This window comes from Macrotis lagotis, chromosome 2 (assembly GCF_037893015.1).
Source record: "Macrotis lagotis isolate mMagLag1 chromosome 2, bilby.v1.9.chrom.fasta, whole genome shotgun sequence".
In the NCBI taxonomy this organism is placed as follows: Eukaryota; Metazoa; Chordata; class Mammalia; order Peramelemorphia; family Peramelidae; genus Macrotis; species Macrotis lagotis.
The window spans coordinates 191,569,576-191,593,200 of NC_133659.1; the positions used below are offsets into that span (position 1 = coordinate 191,569,576).

Genomic DNA, 23,625 nt, shown 5'->3' on the forward strand with positions numbered 1-23,625 from the left:
CATTTGCCTTGCAAAATCCTAAAAAAAATTTGATTGGGAAAATATAAAATACTATTAAACTTTTTAAAATAAAAAATATAATTTTAAGAAGCCATTTATTGTTCAGCATATAAACTATCAATATCCTTGCATGAACTGATGTTGAGCAAGATAAGAAGAACCAGAAGAACATTGTACACCCTAACAGCAACATGGAGGTGAGGATCAACCTTTATGGACTTGCTCATTCCATCAATGCAATAACCAGGGACAATTTTAGAGTACCTTCGATGGAAAATACCATCTGTATCTGGAGAAAGAATTGTGGAGTTTAAACAAAGACCGAAGTCTATTACCTTCAATTTTTTTTTTTAGTGTCTTATGTGCTACATAATTTTGCTATCTCTAATATTTTCTTTTCTCCTCAAGGATATGATTTATCTCTCAACACATTCAGTTTCAATCAATGTATCAATGGAAACATTGCATGGAAACAATGCCAAGATTATCATGCTGCCTTCTTTGGGGGTTGGGGGGAGGGAAGGGAGGGAAGGGAGGGTGGGGAAAAATTGTAAAATTCAAAACTTTACAAAAAAACTACTATTGTATATAATTGGAAAACAAATAAAATATTAATAAAATGGAAAAATATCAATATCATTGGTTCATTATATCTTTTAATAAATTTGGGAAAGGCTGTCTGTCTCATTATGAAAGGAATTGAGGGTGAGTTAAATACAGGGAACAGACCATACTATCTGAGCTCTCCTAGGGTCTCATGGAGGGAGCAAAGCCCAAAAAGAAGTAATATGTGATACATAAGAACAGGGAAATCAGGGCTCTGGCTTCCCAGTCCCTGGCCCTCTTTCTCTATGGTTCTTGGTGCCACCTTCTAAGGTATCTCACCTCTGATAAGACACAGAGAACTAAACTAGGCCAACAATCTCCTCTCTACCCTGCCTCCCCTCTTTAGCACTATTGCTTGTATAACTTGGGAGCCAAGGTTAGTAGGAAGCAGAGCTATAGTTTCTGTCTGGGAAGCAGCATGAGTATTAGAAGGAAGGATTGTGCCAAAGCGTTATCCTTTTCTCCCATCCTGCTCTGGCCCTGAGATCCAGGAGGTAGACCTATGGTATAAATGTGTTTAGCTCATGGGTTCTAAAATAGGAAAGTGTCTTTAGAGATCCTATAGCCATGGTCAAATAATAACTGACATTCATATAAAATTCTGAGGTGGGAAAAGTTAGGAGGCATAGAGAATTGAGTTCTGTGCTTGGAGTTGGGAAGACCCAAGTTCAAGTCTGATATCAGAAACTTACAATTGTGTGACCCGACAGGTCACTTGTCTGCCTACAGTTGTTTTGTTATTGTTGGGTTTGTTGATTTGGTGAGGCAATCAGGGTTAAATGACTTGATCAGGGTTACATAGCTAATAAGCGTCAAGGTCTGCGGTCAGATTTGAATGCAAGTCCTCCTAACTCTAGGACTGGTGCTCTGCCTACAATTTCTCAACTGTAAGATGGGGGAAATGATGCACCTGTCTCCCAAGGTTGTGATTAGCATCAAATTAAATAATAATTGTAAAGTCCTTTGCATAGGACCTGGCAAATAGTAGGTGCAAAATAAATGCTCATTTCCTTCCTTTTGCTTTTGAAGGCAAACCCTGCAGTGGCTATTATTTTCCCTATTTTACATATCCAGAAACCAAGCTTTGAAATGGTGAAGTGATTTCCCTAGGGTTATACAATAAGTGAGGCAAGATTCTCACATGCAAATCTTACAGATTGAGATCCAGAAATAAACCTAGGGAGTTGAAATGATTTGCCCAAGGTCACAGGGGAGAGAAAACAGCAGACGAGATTTAAAACAACGTCCAAATGCAGTGAGGTTTTCTTTCTCCTTTGCTCATAGTTTTGGTGCAAAAAAATCAGCTGCAGAGATGGAGAGATTTGCCCAAGTTTCCAATGATAATGATTAGCAGAGCTGAGATTGAATCAAGGTATTCTGTGTACCCCATTATGTCTTAAGCAGGGAAAAGGGTCTCCTCTCTAATGAGACTTCCTATGTATAGTATCCAGAAACTAAGCACCAACATGGGATTGGACTTTAAATCCAAAATCTATGAACCTTAATTATGGAACTGGAGAAGGGTTGAAAAAAAAGACAACAGAAATCTGGGACTTCCTTTATTGGAGCTCAGAAAGTCATGGTAATTCACCTTAAAACAGAGAGGGCCTGAAAAGAAATAGTTACCATGGAGGAGGGACCCAGGATCCCAGAAGCCATTGATGAGGAAGCCGGCTTGCCTGCAAGCAGCTTCTCTATCCCCTTAAAACACACACACACACACACACACACACACACACACACACACCTGCCCTGGCCCCAGCTCTGACTCTCAGGTGCTGCAAAGCTGCTGTTATCTTTGTATGAACACTCACTTCCCATAGAATCCACAACTACCACCAAAGTATTGGTGGTGTGGCTTCCAGAGACAGCAGAAGCAAATTAGTGCAGCTGATATGAGAGAACCAGCAAGTGAGATGGTTGAGGACAAAAGAGTGGGAAGAGGAATTGGTGCAGGTATGTTGGCAACAAAGAGAGGGGCAGCAATGCAGAGGTTAAAACCAAGAATTGTCCCCATCTCAGCCAAATCTGAAAGGATTTTTTGGAAGGATGTGGAGAGGGTCATAAGGACAAGGTTGCAGTCACAGAGTCCTTCATGTCCAAGGCACTGGATGAAACAACAGCAGGTGGGAAGTTTGAAGTCTCCCTCCCATAAGCCAGTGTGGAAAAGCAAAATGGTATGTGAGAGGACAAAGACACATATTACATGCCTGTTGCTGGTGCAACAAGACTGGGGTAGGGGAGACACCACAGGCTTGTGACCCACCCCCCTCAAAAAAAACCCCCACAAGATAGGAACCAGCCTCTGACCTGCAGAGGAAATGAGCAACTGGTTAGCCCATTTGTCTCCAGGGAAAGGAGATGAATGTTCTACCCCATTCCATGCATCCATAGTGTTGCAAGGCAATCGGAGGGAGAAGTAGCCCTTGAGGAGTACTAAAGGTCTCTGTATCCCCCTCCAGGGGCCAAGGTTACCAAAGCACAGCCCCATCCAGGTTCCCATAACCAGGCTCAGCCCTCAGTCTCCAGTAGGTGTTATTGGTGACCCACCATTCCTTTCCATTGCCATCTGTCTGTCTCCTGCAGAGAAGAAAGAGGAGATAATCAATAAAGCAGCCTTGAGGTTTTTCCTTCCCACATCTTCCCTCCCCATTTTGATGTTTTGGAAAGCTCCAGGTGAGTCCAGCTGTCATTGCTGTCTGGTCTAGATGACCCAGAGGATGGAGGGGAAGAGCACCATGACATGAGGAGGGAGGAGGCCCAGGGAGATGTTATTTGGGCACCTGAAGAATCGAGCCTGGTGGATGATATTGTTCTCTTCCATCACTTTGCGGCGGTCTCGTTGAAGCTGTTCAATCCTCCGTTTTTGCGATTCAGCAGCCTGAATATTCCCCTCCTCTAGATACCTGAGCAACCAAAGTTCCATTAGTAACACCTCTCCAACTCAAGACTGAAGTGACCTTCCACCCCCCCACACTCAGGCTCCCTGCGAGAGATCCTGACAGTGCCACTACCCAAGGAAAAAGCAGACAGTCCAGAGATGTCTGACCTCTGATCTGGCCGTAGCCGAGTATCAGTGGAGGGCAGAGAGCGTTTCAGCTCAGTTGTCAACTCATTCAGCTCCAGGGCAAACTGTGTAAAGCCAAAGTTCCGCTCATGATCTTGAGGCATCAGGTCTGGGAATGAGAGGGAGGTTAAGCTGATTAGAGCTAGAGAAAGAATGGCAGATGAAGCAAATACCTCAGCCTACATCCTTATCCTGATCCAAGTGATTCTGACCCAGCAGGCATCAAAAAGTGGAGTGAAGAGAGCCCTGCCTCCCGCATCTCTCCTCTGCCCCACTCCCTGTGGCCACTTCTCTTACTCGGTTTCCAGATGCACTGGCCACCAGGTGGGGGCCCTCGGTATAGCCCCTCATGCCACTTGCCAAAAAGCCGGTGGATGACACGCCCACTTCTGCTGAACACAGCCCCCTGTACCTCATGGACACTGGAGCTCCAATACTTGGCCTGAGAGTGTTAGGAAATGGAAGAAGAAGGTGATCAGCCCAGTGGGTAGACCACTGTTCCAACATGACCTTGATGATGTTTGTCCTTTGTTCTCGAAGACCATGACATCAGGGATGCCATGACAAGCACATGACTTGGATTGGAATGAAGGGGTGCTGTGCTAAGTCATCAGCCTCACTCTCTCCTCCGGAGCCATCTGGGTCCAGTGACCAGATATGGATAAGGCGACTGGAGATGGCCCTGGATGCAAGGCAATAAGGATTAAGTGACTTGCCCAAGATTACACAGCTAGTAAGTGCCAAATGTCAAAGACCAGATTTGAACTCAGGTCCTCCTGACTCCAGGGTTCCAACATGACCTTACAGAAGCAGGAGCAGGACAGGCAAAGGCTTCCTACCTTACAGAAGGTGATCTTGCAGTGGCAGGAACTGTCCTGAGTGTTTCGGATGAGTACCTCCCCATAATGTTCAATCCAGCGCTGGCCACTTAGGATGTTGTGGATACAGGATGTTACCTTGTTCCACTCAAAATGGTCCCCAAACCTGGAGGAAACAGAATGCATAGATAGATGGATAAGGTCATAGTAAACAGTCAGCCTCCTAGCTCAGCTGAAAGGAATGGCCAAAGTTGCTGACACAGAAACTTCCATATGTTCAGGATTCATCAGTGTGGATTGTCCTGTCAATCTCCCACCCACTGACCTGGAATATAGCCCTTCTATGGTTTGGTGAATAACCCTTGACAGCTGCTATAGACGCAAAATTCATACTCCTGTGACCAATACACTGATGAGAACCTCTGAACTTCACTAGCTGGATAATAAACATACAGTTCATTTATAGACCTGGATTTGAAACTTTGCCAGACCCCGTGTTTTACTGGCTTATTGGAGAACCCACTCAGGATGAAACACCAGTGCAGGGGTTTCATATCTTTTTATATAATATTTAGGTGCTTTTCTTACAACATTTCTGGGAGGTGAATATTGCAAGCAAGATAAAGTCATTTTACAGATAAGAAATATGGAAGCTAGAGTCCTTAAAAAGCTGATCCAAAGGAAAGGAGCCAGTAAGCTGGGTACTTGAAACCCAGAACTTCTGACAACTGGTTCTAGAACTCTTGCCACAGCACTGTGTTCTCTGTTTCTCAGAGCAGGTTAGGCATTCTCATCTTGATTTCTACTCTTCCCTCATTTCCCAGCCTTCTCTGTCCCCCTACCCCTCTCCTCCATGTTCCCATGAAACTCAGCCTGCAAAAAATTCATAGTTGGTCTTATTCTGGTTGACAGAATTAGGTAGCAACCACTCACCGGGGAAGTCTGACATTCACAGTCCCCACAGGCACGATCTCTAGAGATTTTCCCCAGAATTTGTTCTTCCACTTCATATCTAGATTGAGTGATATGGAAGAAAGGTAGAAAGGAAGTTGGAGAGAAATTCCTTCTGAAAGAGTTCAAATTCTGTCATATAGCCTACATTCTCATTTCATTCCTAAGGGTTCTCATCCCACCCCTCTCTTCTGTCCCCTTCCTTTCTCACCCATTCACATGCCTCCTCCTACCTTGCCAGAAGATGAAGTTATCTGACTCTGCATGACAAGCAGATATGGGTGGATGGTGGGAAACCTGGAGCAGAAGACAGTGAGATTATTTCTGGGTTGCCCTTCAGGCTCTTCTAGCACCCCTTTTCCACACCCACTCACAACACCTGATGTCTACTTCTTTCCATATTTGACTTCCCTTATTTTATAATGAAACACAATAATATAGATTTATTTGAGAAGCACCTTAGTTTGATGGACAGAGGGTTAGTTTTGGAAACAGGATCACTTGGGGTCAAGACCTGTGTCTTGTGTCAACGACTAGCTGAACAATCACAGAGAGAGATGTTAAACCTCTTAGTGCCTGCATAAAACTTTCTAAGACAACAAATTAGAGATAAATTCTCAATCTTCATTCATAGAATAAGTTTCCTAATAGCAATGAAATCCCAGGTCTTTATATCCATCCTCAATTATGTTTATTTATACACACCCATACCCACACATACCAATGTATATTGAGGAAAGGGAATGCCCCTAATTACTAATGAAACAAAAGACCTGGTTCCTCCCCACAAAAAATTAAATTAAATTATGTCTATAAATCTATACAGGTACATTGGTAGAGAGAGTTCCTCACACCAATGAAATTATACATATATGCATACACAGTATACCAAAAATCTTAATACCAGTTTTAAAATGTTTGAGAAAAGGAATAACATACACACTCAATTGGATATAGAAATCTATCTTATCCTACAGGAAAATAGGAGAGGAAAGGGAAAGGAGAAAGGGGATGTGGGAAGGGGGTGTAGGTGATTGAAAGGAGGGAAGATCCTGGGAGGGGGGCAGTCAGATGCAATGCCCCCTTTTTTGCCAATAAAGTGATTTTCTTCAATATACTTTTGAGGAGGGACAGGGTGAAAGAAGATAGAGAAGGGGCGGCTAGGTGGTGCAGTGGAATAGAGAGCACTGGCGTTGGAGTCAGGAGTACCTGGGTTCAAATCCGGTCTCAGACACTTAATAATTATCTAGCTGTGTGGCCTCGGGCAAGCCACTTAACCTTACTACCTTGCAAAAAAAGAAAAAAGAAAAGGAAGGAAGAAAAAGAGAGAATAAAATAAATGGGGATGGGGGAATACAATGGAGGGAATACAGCTAGCAATAACGACTGTTTGAGAAAGTCTGTACATAACTGTGGATGAATGGATGCATGTGTGTATATGGGTATATCTGTGTGTTTATACCCGTACACAGGTATGTAATTGCTCCAAATTCACCTGCTCTGGCGCATGCCCCCTCCCCACGCCCAGCCCACACACCTGCTCACTAATGAATCGGAAGCCTCGGTCTGGCCGCTCACATTCATAGGTTTCCCCCAGAACAGGGTTGAAAGGTTTGCATCCGGCTCGGTGGTAGGTAGAGGAATAAGCAGAGACGGCAAAGGCTGCAATGTATAACTGGGAATGGTGGCAGATTAGTTAGTCGGGGTGGGGGGAGGGGGTGAGAGAGTCAAAGAGAATCCCTGCCTTCTACCACCCAACCTCCCTTTCCCTCCTCCCCACCCCAGACTGGGATCCCCTAAAAAGTCTGGGCAGGTCCTGAGTGGGATGAGTGTATCTTGGGAAAGTGGACACAGCCCTAGTCTCTAGGCTTCTAAGTCCTGGGGTAGTCCGTCCTGAGCAGGTGTAAGACGTGATGGGCAAATCCTTGACGCTAGCTCTGAGGCTCGGCTTCCTCTAGAAAATGAGGGGGTTGGCCTCGGAACGCTAGTTCAGCCCTGGGGGAGGAAGCCGGGGGCGCCCGGGAGCGGCGGGGGCGCAGAGCCTCGTACCATGCGTTCGCAGGGGTCCGGCGTCCGGCTCGCCTGGTCCAGCAGGTTGCTGTACTCGAGCTCCTCGCAGAGCCGCTGAAGCGTGTTGAGGGGCTCGTTGAGCTGCACGGGCATGGAGACCTTGGACAGGTCCTTGCCGATGTTGTTACGCAGGATGTTCCACAGGCTCACGTCGGTCCCCGGGCCGCTGGCTGCGGGCAGGCAGCGTCGCCGAGGGGCGAGGCCGGTGTCCCCTGGAACACAGCCGCCTGGCTCCCCCCGCCCCACCCCGCGTCAGCGCCACGCTCCACGCCCAGGACCGCCCGCGCAGACCTGCGGTGGGCACTACCCGACTGCGGCACCCTGCGCGGGATGGGGCGGACCGCACCTACTCAGAGAATCCTCCAGCTCCAGCATTCCCTCCCTAGAGGTTCGATCCCCCCCCCACCCCTCACCCTTCCACCCCTGCCCCAGTCCCCAGTCCCTTCTGGTCCTTCCCCAAGGTCTCAGGGCTCCTGGATACAGGAGGCAAAAGGGACAGAAGGATAAACAGTTTGAAACTACCCAGCATCTTTCCTTAAAGAGGAGAGTCAACCTCCTCCAGTCCCCGGACTAAGTGTCTTCCCCATCCTCCCTCCAACTTCCTCTGTCCCATACCCCGCGGCTGGCACCTTTCTGGCAGTGCTCAGAGCTCCCGATGTCCAGCACCTCCTCTGATAGGCTAGTGGTGACTTCACTGGTACAAGACTCTTCCTCTGAGCCCTAGGTGAGAGGAAGGTGGTACTTCTCTGGGGGGCTCTGGAGTCTAGACTCAGGTCTCTGATGGAAGGGGAACTGGAAGGTTTGCCTTTGGGATGGGAAAGGGGAAAGACTTCCCTGAGCCTCGGACATCTGCTCAGTAACTTGGTTGAAGAGGAAAGGATGTCCAACTGACTAGTGGGAGGAAGAAGTAAGGAGGAGGGCTTAAAGAATCCACAGACTCAAAATCCCTAAAACCCACTCTGGCCCTATGGGGTCCCAACTCCTGCCACCCTAGGGCTTCCCTCCCCTCTCACCTCATTCTCTGAAGAGCTGGCAGAGAGAAAAACCTCACAGGCATCAAAGAACTCGGTGTGGGAGTCGGCCAGGGACAGGATACTGCGCTGGGAAAGTTGCGGGGTTAGCTCTCGACCTTTCATATACAGAGCCTCCTGCTGCAGAAGTCAGAGCTGAGTGTTAAGGCTGGGTGTGCTGCATGTAAGCTCAGTTGCACTGCTTCAAAGTCCCCGGTGAAAAAAAAGGAAGAGGATGGAACAGACTGGTTTTAAGTGCCCTGAAACTTCCGTTTAGAAAAGAGACAGGGGGTGGCTAGATGGCGAAGTGGATAGAGCACCCGCCCTGGAGTCAAGAGTACCTGAGTTCAAATCCGACCTCAGACACTTAATAATTACCTAGCTGCGTGGCCTCGGGCAAGCCACTTAACCCCATTGCCTTGCAAAAACTAAAAGAGAGAGACAGACAGACAGACAGAAAGTCTCCCCCTCTTCTCATTCTATGGGTGTACTCTTAAGTGGCATCTTCCAAATAGAAAACAAGTGAGGAGGGGGCAATGAGAGAGGAATGGGGGAGAGGGATCCTGAGAGCTAGGATTGTTGGGTTTTACATGTCCTGGGTTTTAGTTTTTCCTCGGGGAGGGAGTGCAGAAGGGAGTTGGGGGAAATGACTTCCAGGGACATCACCCTTACTTCTCTTACCTCTTCAGGGTTGAGGGAGCTAAAGGAGTCAGCTGTGGTGTCAGAGGAAATGGACAAGGTGTGGGAGCGTCTCTGGCCAGTTGGAACCTCAGACAGCTGTAGGAAGAGGCATTGGGGAACTTCAAGGCTAAGGATGGGGTCTAATTCTCAGACAATATATGGAACTGGATAAAGTTCCAACAGTCCCACCCCACCCTTTTTCCTGGCAACACAAGTTAAAAGTCTCCCTAGATTCATATGGGCTATAACCACCTGTGGTTGTGTACTGTAGCAGTTCAACACACACACACACACACACACACACACACACAGATTCCTTCTAATTTATCTCATCTTCCCAGGTCTTTGAATCTAATGTTTTGGTTCTCAGTCTCAACAGTTCTTCTCTCCTTCCACCCCTTTCCCTTTACCCCCCTCAGCACCTCCCAATTCCTGTGTTCAGGAATACAATTACCCGCCTCACCCCTAGTCTCTGCATTTCTGAACCCTGGTGACTGGCCCGAAGTCGATCCCATTCAGCAGTAAGGACAGCCAGGACACTGCTGAGAGAGCCATGCACTGCAGAGGGATGGTGAGAGTCAGGGTTCCCTCTCCTTCCTGAAGCCCTTTCCTCTTTCTTCTCCTGTCCAGGACTTACCCTTCTGTGCCAGGACCCAGAAATTTCGCTGCAGATGGGCATAGTCCGTAGGGGGCAGCCCTCGAGGAGTAGAGGGTTCCCGGGATTCCAGGTATCTAGACAAGTTGGGAACTGAGCCATGGAGACGGCCCACCTGAAGTCAGGAAGGAAGAGGAAGATCAAAAAAAAGAAAAACCCTAGCCCAGATCCCCTCCAATTTCCAAGGGCCCCATCCCTACCCCACACTCACCCTTCCGATGGTGTCATCCTTGGCGTAACTCTGAGTGCACCACATTCGACTGGTTCTCTTCCCCTTCTTGGGTCTCTCAGTGGTCACTGAGGCCTGGCAGAGTGTTTGGAGGGGTGGGAAGTCAGTTGGGAGGGGAGCTGGACCTGGGGAGTGGGGTGGTAAAAGAACAGCAACATACAAACCCCAGGGAGAGGAGCAGAGAAAGACACACATGGGCAAGAACAGTGTAGATGAGCAAACAGGCAGACTGACCAAGGATAACCAAATAAGGAAACATATTGGTGGACAATGCTATGGAAAAGCAGGAAGAAAAAGCCAGGTACCTATTCAGGGCAGGGTGGGGGAGGGGGGTGAGTGGGAAGAAGTGACCTCCCCAGAAGTGGCACACCCAGTGAGTGCCCTCCCCATCCTTTGCTTCACCTGGTGTGTGGAGATGACAGGAGCAGACGGGATTCGGTGCAAAGATTCCAGACTCTGGAGTAGTTTATGCAGCTCCTGAAGTTTCCCTTGGCATTCAGAGAGCTCTGAGGAGAGAGAAGAGGAGGGGAACTACTGTAAAAGGTTCTTTCTCTCCAACCACATGTCCTTAAGATCTGAACTTCATAAGGTAGCTTTAGGGATCAACCCTCTAAAGTATTCTTGTCTCTTGGGAGCTCTGGCACCCAAACTGAGTCACTCTGCTTTCACCAATGCACCCTTCTGTTTCCTAGGGCTTGGGACTCAGGCTTTATCCCTCCATCACTAGTCTTTATATTACCCCTTCTTCCTTGAAATTGGTCATTTTCCCAGCCTGTAATATTCTTCCCCACCTTAATAATCACTAACATTTATATAGTACCAATCTTTAAACTCAGAGTTTTATAATTATTACATAGTATTTATATATATTACATAATATATATTTATAATATAATTAGTATATCATTTGATCCTCACCAGTCTAGAGAGGTAGAGGCTATTATTCCTACCATTTTATAGATGAGGAACCTGAGGTTAAGTGACTTTCTCAGAGTCACACTGTCAGGCCCAATATGAGCTCATTTCTTCCTGATTTCAAGCCCAGGCACTCTCCACTGTGGTACCTAGCTTCCTCAACTAACCATTTTTCTCTCCCTATTGGCCTTCCCTAGACCCCCCCCCAATTGCTTTTCGATTCCCCAACACTAAAACTTCTCTGTGTTCATCTGACCTTGTCTCTCTCTTTCTAAGTCCTCTTTCCCCAACCATCATGACCACAATTGTCAAACAGTAACTGTGTGTCTCCTATAAGTGGGGAAGGAAATATTAGTGCTGAGCTGTGGGCATCAAACACAAAAAAAAGCCATAAGGCACAGTCCTTGACTTTAAACAGCTTAATCAATCAACCAATTCATAACCATCTAGTTAGGATTTCCTATACATAGGCTCATGTTAGGTTAGGGGGAATGCAAATAAATGAAGGAGCTTACATGATAATACCATACTTATAGGGGAAAGGTGCCTGGAGCATGCCCTATAGTTCCGCCTTCACACAGGGAAGTTCTGTGAGGATAGGAACTCAGGAAAATGTAGCTTATAAAGGGAAGGAGACTGATTCTGGGGGCACCCCTCACCATGGGAACATCGATCTAGTCCCTCACTGTCTTTCAGCCAAGATGACACCTTGTCCCTAGAACCAAGGCCAGGCAGGGCAGAGACATTGTCTGTAGATGCCAGGCGGGTACTGGATGCCTGCAGGAATGAGTCAAGAATCAAACTGAGTGAGTGCAGTCTCAGTCTCAGCCATCCCTCTTCTACTCTAACAACATTCCTTCTCTAGGATTTACCTTCCGGTTGGTGCTACTCACTGGTAGCTTTGGGCATCTGGCCATATCTGGGCGCTGTGCCATTCGGTGGGCACAGAGCTGGGCCACCCAGCTTTGGAACAACTCCTGGGATTTGATCTATGGGAGAAGAGAGTGAGAGATAGAAAGACAGCAGACCTCCAGATCTGCAAAGTGAGGTGACCTGAGGCCCAGATCCTGATAACCAAGTCCATTTTGATTTCTCAGTCTTACAGTAGCTGAGCAACCCTGTTTATTTATCTCCCTGAATTGCTACTTATTCACAAGTGAGAAGAGAATGTTAGTGTCTTTTTTATTTCTATGGCAACCGCCCTCTCCCCCAGCCCCTGCCTCTTCCTTCCCACTGCTTCTGCCTTGTCAAACTGGGTTCCATCTCACCTTGAGGTGGTAAATGTTATCCTCAGTGTCAAGGTCAATTCTCTGTGCCTTCTTGTTAATTGACATGACAGATAATCGAACATCGATGGAGCCATGGAGTTTTCCCTTGGCTATCTGGAGGAATTAGGAACCGGGAGAGTTGGGGGGATGGAACTGGGGTCCTGCCTCAGTCCCATGAAACCATCCTCACCCTGCCACTAACCCTAGCCTCCTCTAAGTTTTTAATTTTCCCACAATTCACCTCTTTTTGAGGAATCAAAGCTTTCCAAAGTGCTCTCTCCACAACAAACTATGTAATTCTCATTTTATGGATAGGAAAATTTAGGCCAAAATTAGTTTTCTGACTTGCTTAAGGTATTTACTGGTATATGCAAGCAGGAATTCTAATTCTGATCTAATTCTATGACCATCATTCTTCCTACCATACCCACACATTTCACAACCTCCACAAGAATGTATAGAATTCCCCTCATTCTCCTACCGCTTTCCCAACCCCCCCCCCCCCCCCCCCCCCCCCGCCCAGTCCCAACACTCCAAATCCTCAAACTCACATCCTGCCTGGTGTTTGCATAACGAAGGATTCCATCCTCGAGAACAAAGTATCTCTGTGGAACAGTCGAGGAGGGGCAGAGACCCATAGAGAGAGAACCAGAAGCAGGAAGGAAAATAATCACAGGTTCATCTTTGTAAATTCTTCTCTCTTTTTTATTTTTTTAAAAGACAAAAGCCTTTTGCTGGGGAGTAGGGAGCTCCTCCCCTTACCTTGTGCCAACCCTTCAGGGGCCACTTCCTCTTTTTGAGCAAATGACCTTCTTGTCTCTCTGGTTGGGTCACTTCTGTCCCCAGTCTTCCCTGAGGTTCTTCTACAACTTCCCATAGTTCCAACCCCTGGAGGCAAAGGAAAGTTTCCTGGGGAGATCTGCTTCTCAGAACATTTTTCATCCCAGATCTTGCCCCAGGTCGGACTCAGGGACCAACTCCCTAGTTCCAATCTCTCCTGGATATCCTCTACTCCCTCCCTTTGGAGTCATTCCCAAACCCTCATTTGGCATGACTGAGTTGAGCATTCTTCATCTACCCCATTCCAATGCTTCCAGCTGATGAACGGACCTGTTTAGAAGGCTGGGTGCTGTCTGAGAGGGAGGGAGCAGCAGCCCGGCGAGGGGAGCCAGGGTCCCTCTCCTGGGTATCCATTTGGGGGATGAGGAAGTGTCCAGTCAGAGTAGGGGAAAGGGGGAAATGTCACCTAATGGTCCTGAGACTGTCCTGGAGTAAGAGAAAGACGATTTTGAACAAGTCATCTTCTTTGTTCACCTTAAGCTAGTTCCAAACCCTCCAGGGAAATAGATTACTGACTCTCAGCCCAGAAGCTCTAAGACCCAGCATCACCTCCAAACTCCCTATCATCTCTGCCCCGTTTTTCCAGCTCCCTGCCAATTTCTGACTCCTGGCTAGAGAAGGGAAGTTGGGAATTTGTGAGCAAGCTGATTCTAAGCAAGTCAAAAGGGATGGGAACACACAATCAGGTTCTGGAAAGTATTCTATTTTGGCAGAGACCCAGGGGTGGGGGTAGGAAAAAAAATTGGCATGGAGAGTAACTGGGGAAAGAGACAGATAAGGTTTAAATAGGCAAAGATCAATCAACTACCATTTATTAATATGTGCCAAATATAAGCTTTTCCTTAAGGATTTCCCTTTCCCCATTTCATTGCCAAGTGACACCTCTGCCATGATTAACTGTGCAGAATCCTTCCCACTTTCTCTACCCCTTCATTCCCTACCCACCATATATAACACCTAATGGAGAAACTGAGGCCTGGGGCAGAGCAGTTGTTTTTTTTCTCCCTCTGCCCACCTGTTCCCCTCCCATTATTCATTAACCATTAACCATAGCATAAGTTCTTCCACACCCCTGTAGCCTTTATAGCCTCCCCCTCCCTTCCTCCTTCTTAACACTCCTGGACCCAAGTCCCCTGGGGCACAAAAATAGAGCTGCTATCCATCTGCTAAAAGAATAAGGATAGAAAGGAAAAGCAACTCAAGTTGGTGGGGAAGCTGTAGGTGGGGACAATGGGTGGGCAAGAACAGTTCAAGGTCTTCCCAGGTCCTGCAGCAGTGCCCACTGGTGCCTTTGGCACCAACACTGGCCATCCTGGCACCACAGCTTGATCAATAATGCATGAGAGTGTGTGTGTGTGTGTGTGTGTGTGTGTGTGTGTGTGTGTGTGTCTGAGGTGAAAGGAAAAGGTGTTAGCCTGAAGCTAGGGTTGTTGCTCAGGTGATCTTTAAGAGACTGAGGCACCAGGCACCTGAGGAACAAGACCAGTGAGGTGAGAACGATATGGAATGTGAGTATTAGAGGAAGGACTGCCCAGCGGCACAAGGTTGGCCAGAAGACTGAGCCATGGGGAAAAGCTCCTGGATCCCACTACTGAAACTTCCTCAAACTCTACCTGTGGTTTAGGGCTATTTGGCCTTAATAGGGGTCCTGACTTCTCACAGAGTCATAGGAGACAGGGCACCTTTATCTACATTGAGCCAAGGGGGAGGGGAAGGTGGGATAAGGAATGAAGTGGACAGCTCCCTCCCTCCCTCCTTGCCTCCCTGCTTGGAAGCAGAGTAGACCCCTTCCCCCCTAGGGATGCCGGGTGATGTCAACGTGGCCCCTTACCGTAGTGCCCATGGACTGCCAGGTCTGCCTGCCTGCTTGATCGCCTGCACTGCCTCTGAGTCACCGTCTCCCTCTCTGAGCTGAGCAGCTACTGCAGGAACCAGGAAGGAAGGAGACGTCGTAGCCTCCACTCGAGCCGGATCTCCCCACCTCCTCGGCCCCCCTCTATCCCCCCCTCCTGCCAGGCCCTGGGCATCCGGGGCTCAGCTCTGCCCCCCCGCTCCTGGGAGGACTCAGGGCCGAACAGGCATCCCCGAAGTGAGGTGGGGGGTGGCAGTGAGTGGACACCACCAGCTCCACTGGAACAACTCCAGAAATGTCAGGAAAGGCGGGGAATCGTTAAAGGAGGGGCCTCCAGCAGAGGAAGCCACTAGCTTATTCAGACTGCTGCTGGGCTGCCTTGACCCGACTTTGACACCTGCTAGTAACCTGACCTAAGCTGGTATCTAGTGCTAATTCAACCTTAATACTTACCACTGCCTCATTTAAGATCTGAAAATGGACCAAAGATTTTGGAGCTAGCGGTGTCAAATTGATAGTTGTAGAGAGAGAGAGATGCCCCCAGGATACCTGGTTCTCTAGGGCAGTGCCAGCTTCCTTGAGACACTTGGCCACTCCCAGGGCAATAGATCAGTCTAATGGTGAGAGTTTACAGCAGGAAGCAGAATATCTAGCCTCCAATATGAAAATGAAACTTGCCCTAAAGGGGCTGATACAGAGGCAGCTTAGATAGAGTCCCAGCCTTGAAGTCAGAAGGATCTGAGTTCAAATTCAGCCTCAGACACTTACTAGCTAAGTGATCCTGGGCACATCACTTAACTACAAATACCTTGGGGGGGGGTAGAATCAATAAGAGGGTAATACTGCTTAGGTCCTGAGGGGAGTGATAAGGTACTGGGAAAGCATTCCCCAGAGACAAAGATTCTCCAACATATAGGGCTGACATGGGTACACATAGAGTTGAACAGTGCCCAGGACAAGTGTACCAGTTAACCCAGCCTTCTTCCTTAATGGTGAGGAGGAAAAAGAGATCCAATGTCCTTCAACCTCTCAATCATTACCAATTTTTAAGCAAGGCACACTAAAATAGAATTCACTCATAGGCAAAGTTAAAGTGACACCCTCCACAGATTTATTTCAGCACTTCAGCTGAAGCAGAGGCCTTTCTGAAATGCAATTGGAGATGAACTTCAGGAGTTGGGCAATGTTTTAGTAGCTGAAGAGTAGGGGTGGTGGTTCTCAAGCTTGTAAAAATAATGTGTTAGATACCTTCAACATTTAGGTCATGGATTTTAAAAAATATTTTGATTTTTTTTAATATTTTGATAGTACTGTTTTCCTTTGAAGTTTTGTTTTATTTTATGCATTTAGAAAGCACTCTGAGGAGGGGTCCACAAGTTTCATCGGACTGCCAAGGGATCTGTGATCCAAAAAACCTGCCCTGGAGGTTAGTTCAACCAGATGCTTGGGAGTTTGGGGAGGCAGTGTTGAGTGACAATGCCAGCTGATGCTCTGAGCACTTGCTGTGTCACTGTGACAGAAAATAAGTCCAAGGACAGGTCAGCCAACTCTTAGGGGACCAAATTCAGACTTTAGTATTTCATTCCCAGACAGTACTACTTAGAACTTTTCTGGCATGAGAGGTCTAGAGGGCATTCCATTAAATCCACTTTCATGTTGACTAAGTGGTCTCGGATGCAATGGTCTTCACTGGATACTGTATAAAGCTGGCTCTAGACCAGCAGTTGTAAAGAACCAAGCTCCTCCCTGGCTATAGAAAACTGGATATAGCTAGAATCAAGTGGTCCTTTGTATACTACTGCTCCCCTGCACAGCCCTACTCCCATTCTGCTTAGTTCTAGCATTACCTCAATGATTTTTATTTGTGGTCTACTTCTTCTCCTCCTTAGATTGAGAACTCTATAGGAATTCTTTTGCCAGGATTCTCCTGGAACCTTCCTTCCCAAACACAAGGTATACAATGTACTCCACACACAGATGATAAATTCATTATTTCCTCCTTAGCTTCAACCTTGTCCCCCAGGCCCTTCTTTTCCCCCCATCTCCTATTTCCAAGAGTTCAGCTACTGTAGAAGTGGAAAATACAATACTTTATCTAGAAATGGTGAAAAGAGTAAACAAGACTCCCAAATATCCACTCTCTCTCTCTCAAGTTTCTCTTCCTCCACCTAGGTCAGGTTTCTTTGGGATCAAGAATGTTTGGCCAGGGGGCAGCTAGGTGGAGCAGTGGTTAAAGCACTGACTCTGGAGTCAGGAGGACCTGAGTTCAAATCCAGCCTCAGACATTTAATAATTAACCTAGCAGTATGACCTTGGGCAAGTCACTTCTAACCCCACTGCCTTGCAAAAAAAAAAAACTTTGCCGTTGGGCACAGTTAGAAGTGTGGTTTACTTGGGGTTAGAAAAACCTAGCTCCCACAATAACTAACTTTTCATTTAATCTGGCTAAATCTAATTCCTCATTTGTAAGTGAAAGACAATATTCTCACAGGGTTGCTGTGAGTGAAGTGATCTGCAATTTCTAGGAGGAGCATTACTAGAAGCAGTAGCTAGGCCCTTGGTTTTTCCAATCTTGTCTTGTACCAAGGGGCTAAGGGATTTGGATCAAAGAAATTCTTCTCCTCCCTGACTTGCTTCATTTTCATCTCCAACCCCAAATTCTTTCCCATTCAAGCACACAAGATCAAAGGCTCTAGAATCAAAGTACATTTATGTTCACTGAGACCCGCCCAGCTGAGTGTCCATTACAGGGTCAGGGGAAGCCAGCTCTTTGGTGCTAGGCACTGTGCTGTCGTCTGTGTGCTGCTGTCTGAGGTACTGATCCAACAGGGCAGTCAGATGAAGGGGCTGGTGCTGGAGGAGGGAGTGGGTCTGAGATGACAGGAAGGTTAAGCCCCCTACCAGCTCCCCCTGTATCAAAGACTGTGAGGGCAGTTTGGAGTAGTTCACAAAACCTTGATAGCTGAGGATGGTGTCATCAATACAACCACCTGGAAGAAAATGGGAGAATGTCCATCAATAGGAATTTGTGAAGTGCTTATGTGCCAAGCCCTGAGCTATACTCTGGAGATTAAGGGGAACATTTAAGGACATATAGCTTGTAAATCACTAGCTACATAAACCAGAAAAGGCCTACCACAGAAAGCAGGCTTTGAGCTGAGATGCAAAGGAAACTAAAAGGTGGCAGAGATGAGGCAGAGCATTCCAGGCCTGGGGGACAGCCAGTGCAAAGGCTCAGAGGTGGGAAATGGAGGGTGGCATTTGAGGAGCTGTCCAAAGGCCACCCTAGAGAGCTAGATTGTAGAATACATGGAAAAACAAGAAGGGGTGACATACTGAAGTACTTTAGATGTCAAACTGAGGGTTTTACACAAGGCAGCCCAAAAGTTTTAAGCTCTGGAAGCTTAGAGGAGATTAAAAAGGAGACCCTGGACACCCAGAAGAGGGCATGATCAGACCCACATGTTAGAAAAATCATCTTGGCAGCTGAAAGCAAGATGAACTGGAATGGGGGGAGACCAGCTAGAAGGCTGCTGCAGTAGGTCAGGGGAAAGAATTAGGGTGGTGGCCTGGGTGAGTGGGGAGATGGGAATGTATACAAGAGATACCATAAAGGAGAGCACCAAGCCTTGTCAGTGAACTTGATATGAGGGTGAATGAGTGAGGACTGAGGATGATACAGGTCTAAGTCTGGAGTAAATAACAGGAGGCTGGTGGGTCTTGGGCCTCTTTATAAACAATCAGCATCAACCCCTCCTGGATCAACAAACATCATCCCTGTAATAGAATTTCTATAGGGCCTTACAGTTTGCAGAGCACCTTACAAATATCTCATCTGATCCTGACAACAAATCTTTAGGGTAGGTATTATCATTCCCATTTTACAGATGAGGAAACTGAGGCAAACGGAGACAAATGACTTGCTCAAGATCATACTATTAGTGTCTGAGGGGGTAGCTAGTGACATGGTGGATGGAGCACCAGTCCTGGAATCAGATTACTAGTTATGTGACCCTAAGCGAGTCACTCAATCCACAAAACAAAAGTGTCTGAGACTACATTTAAACTTTAGCTCCTTGACAAATGGTCAAAAGATATGCAAAGGCAATTTACAGATGAGGAGATCAAAGCAATCTATAGTCATATGAAAAATTGCTCTAAATCATTACTTATTAGAGAAGTGCAAATTAAAGCTTCTCTGAAGTACCACCTCACACCTCTCAGACTGGCCAATATGACCAGAAAGGATAATGATCATTGTTGGAAGGGTTGTGGGAAATCTGGGACACTATTACACTGTTGGTGGAGCTGTGAACTCATCCAACCTTTCTGGAAAGAAATTTGGAACTACGCCCAAAGGGCAACAAAAATGAGCATACCCTTTGATCCAGCAATACCAGTACTGGGTCTATACCCTGAAGAGAGGATGAAAAAGGACAAAAGCATCACTTGTACAAAAATATTCATAGCAGCCCTGTTTGTGGTGGCAAAGAATTAGAAATCAAGTAAATGTCCTTCAATTGGGGAATGGCTTAGCAAACTGTGGTGTATGTATGTCATGGAACACTATTGTTCTATTAGAAACCAGGAGGGATGGGAATTCAGGGAAGCCTGGAGGGATTTGCATGAACTGATGCTGAGTGAGATGAGCAGAAACAGAAAAACACTGTACACCCTGACAGCAACATGGGGGCAATGATCAACCTTGATGGACTCACTCATTCCATCAGTTCAACCATCAGGGACAATTTGGAGCTGTCTGCAATGGAGAATATCATCTGTATCCAGATAAAGAACTGTGGAGTTTGAACAAAGATCAAGGACTATTAACTTTAACTTAGAAAAAAAAACTGCTATCTTATTGTCTGATCTTGCTATCTTCTTATACTTTATGTTTCTTCCTTAAGGATATGATTTCTCTCTCATCACATTCAATTTGGATCAATGTATACCACAAAAACAATGTAAAGATTGACAAATTGTCTTCTATGGGGGGGGGTGGGGGGAGGGAAGTAAGATTGGGGGAAAAATTGTAAAATTCAAAATAAACAAAATCTTTAAACTTTGTCTCCTAACTACAGACTGGTTCTCTGGGCTCCTTCAATTTATATAGAGTTTTAAGGTCAAACATTCTTATTTGACTCAACAATTTGATTCTCCAGTTAAAGCAGTAGGATTACCTTGCTTCTTCTGCCTAGCAGTCTTTGATCAGGCAGTTTTAATGACAAGAGAAGACTGTCTCCTCATTCCTCCCCCTTCCCCAACTACTATTCCATCTAGCTCTGATCAACCTGTCATCTTAGCAATGAAGTTTATGATTTGTCCCAGACTGCTTAGCATCTGTGTATCTATTCATATAAGTATAAACACATATTTCAAATCTTCAATTACACGTGTCACAGTGGCCCCATGAACCAAGATATGTCTCCCCAGTCCTGAGGTGGGGGGGGTGCAGGTATACTAAGGACATCAGATCCAGATATTGATGAAGACTGAGTTGATCTAAATAATTTGACTAGAATATTCTCTACAGTTCTCCCCTAGACCTGATGGACTTTCCCTAGGTGTCCATTCCCTTTCATCATCAGGAATTGGTCATTAACAGATGATAACACCACTTTCCACCCTCTTATCAGTCAGGGTTCTCACCAAGTAGAGGTAAGACAGGCATGCTCCTCAAGACTCGAAGCATCTCCTTGGCCTTGGGTTCTGGGCTTACCAGCAACATATTATGCCCAACGAAGAGAGGCAGCAGATTTTGGTACTTGGATTCTGCCAGGAATGGCCTCAGGATCTGGGGTAGGGAGAGCATAATTGGTTAACAGAAATACATCACCCACTTCTAGCAATCAATACTTTTCAGCATGTGCATGGGAAGTATAAAGGGGACATGGACCCACCATACTTAGTGTCTTTCTAGCTTCCCCAGAGTGTTTAAGCTTAGGGAATGAGGAGAGGGAAGCAGATGCTGATGCTCTAGTCTAGGTATAAGAAATTAAGACAAGACCCAGTCCCTTCCTTACTGAATTGGGAAAGATCTTCACAGAAATGCTGTGTTTGTGAAGCTGGTGCCTGAAAAGGAGCTTGTCCTCAGCACTCAGAGCCACATTTTGACAGACAGCAATCATTCGATTTTTTCTGAAAACTTCTGTCACCTCCCTCCGGAGCAGTCGATTCAAGCCCAACTCCTAAATATTGAAGAGAAAAAAACAACATGAAAAATCTACAAATTCTCAGAAGCAACAAATCCCCCAAGTGCATTTTTCATTTTAGAGTCCTGGAGGCTTGCCCAGAGTAGAGAAAACTGAAGCAATAGTGAGTGGAGTCCTGGTCTTGGCCTCTGCTTTGGTCAAAGAAACAGATAACTTAAACTCACACATTCCTCCAGTGGTCTTATATCTCTTACCTCGGAAGGTGGCTTGGGAGGCGGAGGCAGGCAACATGGGGGAATGGCAGGTTTGGGGGGAATATACTGGGTCAGTGCCATCAACTTCTGTCGTTCAAAGTGCATAACTCGAAAATGTCGGGTGACAGCCTTGGAACCATGGCGAACGGTCTGGATGGTGGGTAGCTGGCCTGACAAGATAGAGGGTAAAATAGGTAAGATAAGGTCTACCATGAATTAAAGGTATCGAGTTAAAATATGTACTCTCTCCCTATCACAACTGCAAAGCCCTGAACATGGCTAAAACCTACCTCTTGTTACTCTTATATGACCTTGAAGCAGTCACTTACTAAAACTCTAGAGCTTTTCCTTCTGGCAAGGACAAAGGATAAAGTATTTTGAACTTTTCTAGAAATATATCACAGTAATTATTACTATTCCAGAGTTTGAGACAATTGTAAGAGGAAATATGATATAGTACAAAGAGAACTAGAATTGAAGTGGCCAATTTCAGGAGAACCAGAGAAGGCAAACTGAACAAGAACTAGGAGAACAACTTTATACAATGATACATTAACTTTGAAAAACTTTAGAACACTAATCAATGCAATACCACTCGTCTGCTGACAGAACACGAAGAACAAACCATATTTTTGGATACAGGCAATCTGGGTTTTTTTTTCTTTGCCAGATTATGCAGATATGTATTGAGAGCATCATTTGTCCATTTGTTTTATTTGCTCGATAAGGAAAGGAGGGTAATAGAATGGGTTAAATTTTTAAATACTTGTTAAGTGAAAAGCTAAAAATTTCAAATTAAGAATTCTGGAATGAACCTGAAGACTAGTTCAAATCCACTGTAGGATTCTGGGCAATTAATTCACTTAAACTTTCTTAGCTACTTCATCTGTAAAAGGAGATAATGCCCACACCAAGTAAATTAAAGGACTTGATATGAGGCTCAAATAAATTCAGGTAAGAGGAGTAGTGTTCATCCCCTTAAGATCTGGGAGTAAATAACATCTATTATAAAAGAAGAAGACCAAAGAACCAGCACATTTCAAGCTAGAAGGGGTTTAAGAAAAAAACGACCTAAGAGTAAACTGAAGACCAGAGAGAAAAAGTGATTTCCCCAAGACAGTAAGTAGATGAGTCAAGACATTAATGTCAAATTCCATGCTTTTTCCACTATATAAGTTTCTAAGTTCCTGTCAAACCTAAAATACTAAAGAAAAACCCTGTTCTTCTACTATCAGTTACTTTCAATAGTGGCTTTTCCAAAAGACTCAGAGGATATTTTAAGGACAAAATCTCCACACCCAAACATTCATTTAACAAGTATTTATTAAGTACCAAAACTTGTGCTAGGAAAAAGAAATGCAAAAGACAAAATAAAAAAGCAGTCCCTGCTTTCATAAAGCTGTCATTCTGCTAGGGAGAAACAAGACCAGGAGATAGTGGATTCGATTTGAGGGCTGGAGGGTGGTGATCAGGAAAAGTCCTGATTAAGAGGTTGTGGGGGGGGGGGTGGCTAGGTGGTACAGTGGATAAAGCACCGGCCCTGGAGTCAGGAGTACCTGGGTTCAAATCTGGCCTCAGACACTTAATGATTACCTAGCTGTGTGGACTTGGGCAAGTCACTTGACCCAGTTTGCCTTACAAAAACCTTAAAAAAAACCAAAAAGAGGTTATTCGGAAGCGCAGCTGCGGAGTCTACGCCTGCGGTAACGGGGTGCACAGGTGAAAGGTCCCGACCCCCGACCTGAGCGGTGGCGGAATGTGGCCCCGGCCGGAGGAGACGGGACGGGGCCGGGCCGTGAAGGGTTTTTAATTCCGCACAAGGATGTTTATCTTTGGCGCTAAGAGCCAGGCAGCTCGCCTGGAGTTTCCGTCCCAGTCTCTGAGGCTGAGGCCGGCCCGGACTTGGGTTCACAGTTGTGGCCGCTCGAGGAAGATGCTGCCCTGGGCGGGGGGCCTGCTGGGGTCAAGGGTCACTGAGGCCTGAGAGGAGTATAGAGGTGGCTGAGGCGCGGGAGGGGCCAAAGGTCGGCAGGGGCGCCAGGTTTCCGGGCGTCTATCAGGCTGCTCCGAAATGCCACTCCCCGCTCCTTACCGGGCCGGAGCCGGAGGCGGCAGCTCAGGATTCCAACCGCGGCCATCGCCGCGTTCGCCACAAGTCCCCTACGGGTCCCGGTTGGAGGTGGAAGGAACAGAGGATCATGGGAGTCCGAGGTCAGAACCGGAAGCTTTCCCTCCCGCCCCACTTCCTAGAGATCAC

At 46.3% G+C, this 23,625-nt stretch overlaps 2 protein-coding genes across 3 annotated transcripts; both read right to left on the reverse strand.

Annotated features, from left to right (window-relative positions):
- Positions 1–1,650: 1,650 nt before the first annotated feature.
- On the reverse strand, positions 1,651–15,591 carry OSBPL7 (oxysterol binding protein like 7). Of its 2 annotated transcripts, XM_074224130.1 has the most exons (24): positions 15,416–15,588; positions 14,942–15,032; positions 13,381–13,536; positions 13,033–13,158; positions 12,822–12,875; positions 12,271–12,384; positions 11,875–11,991; positions 11,662–11,779; positions 10,490–10,593; positions 10,070–10,162; positions 9,841–9,973; positions 9,667–9,761; positions 9,204–9,299; positions 8,526–8,663; positions 8,142–8,232; positions 7,492–7,739; positions 6,980–7,117; positions 5,676–5,739; positions 5,425–5,503; positions 4,513–4,657; positions 3,971–4,115; positions 3,656–3,782; positions 3,390–3,512; positions 1,652–3,186 (listed from the first exon to the last, which is right to left on the reverse strand). In XM_074224130.1, the coding sequence occupies exons 3-24, from the start codon at positions 13,462–13,464 to the stop codon at positions 3,078–3,080; spliced, it is 2,541 nt and encodes an 846-aa protein (XP_074080231.1). In that variant the 5' UTR covers positions 13,465–13,536; positions 14,942–15,032; positions 15,416–15,588; the 3' UTR covers positions 1,652–3,077. The 2 variants fall into 2 exon arrangements, with proteins under 2 accessions (XP_074080232.1, XP_074080231.1); XM_074224131.1 differs by lacking the exon at positions 13,381–13,536 and having other exon boundaries at positions 1,651–3,186; positions 15,416–15,591.
- Positions 15,592–17,653: 2,062 nt separating this feature from the next.
- MRPL10 (mitochondrial ribosomal protein L10) lies at positions 17,654–23,567 on the reverse strand. The gene is made up of 5 exons (XM_074224141.1): positions 23,461–23,567; positions 21,369–21,538; positions 20,986–21,150; positions 20,612–20,756; positions 17,654–17,952 (listed from the first exon to the last, which is right to left on the reverse strand). The coding sequence occupies exons 1-5, from the start codon at positions 23,504–23,506 to the stop codon at positions 17,678–17,680; spliced, it is 801 nt and encodes a 266-aa protein (XP_074080242.1). The 5' UTR covers positions 23,507–23,567; the 3' UTR covers positions 17,654–17,677.
- Positions 23,568–23,625: the final 58 nt, after the last annotated feature.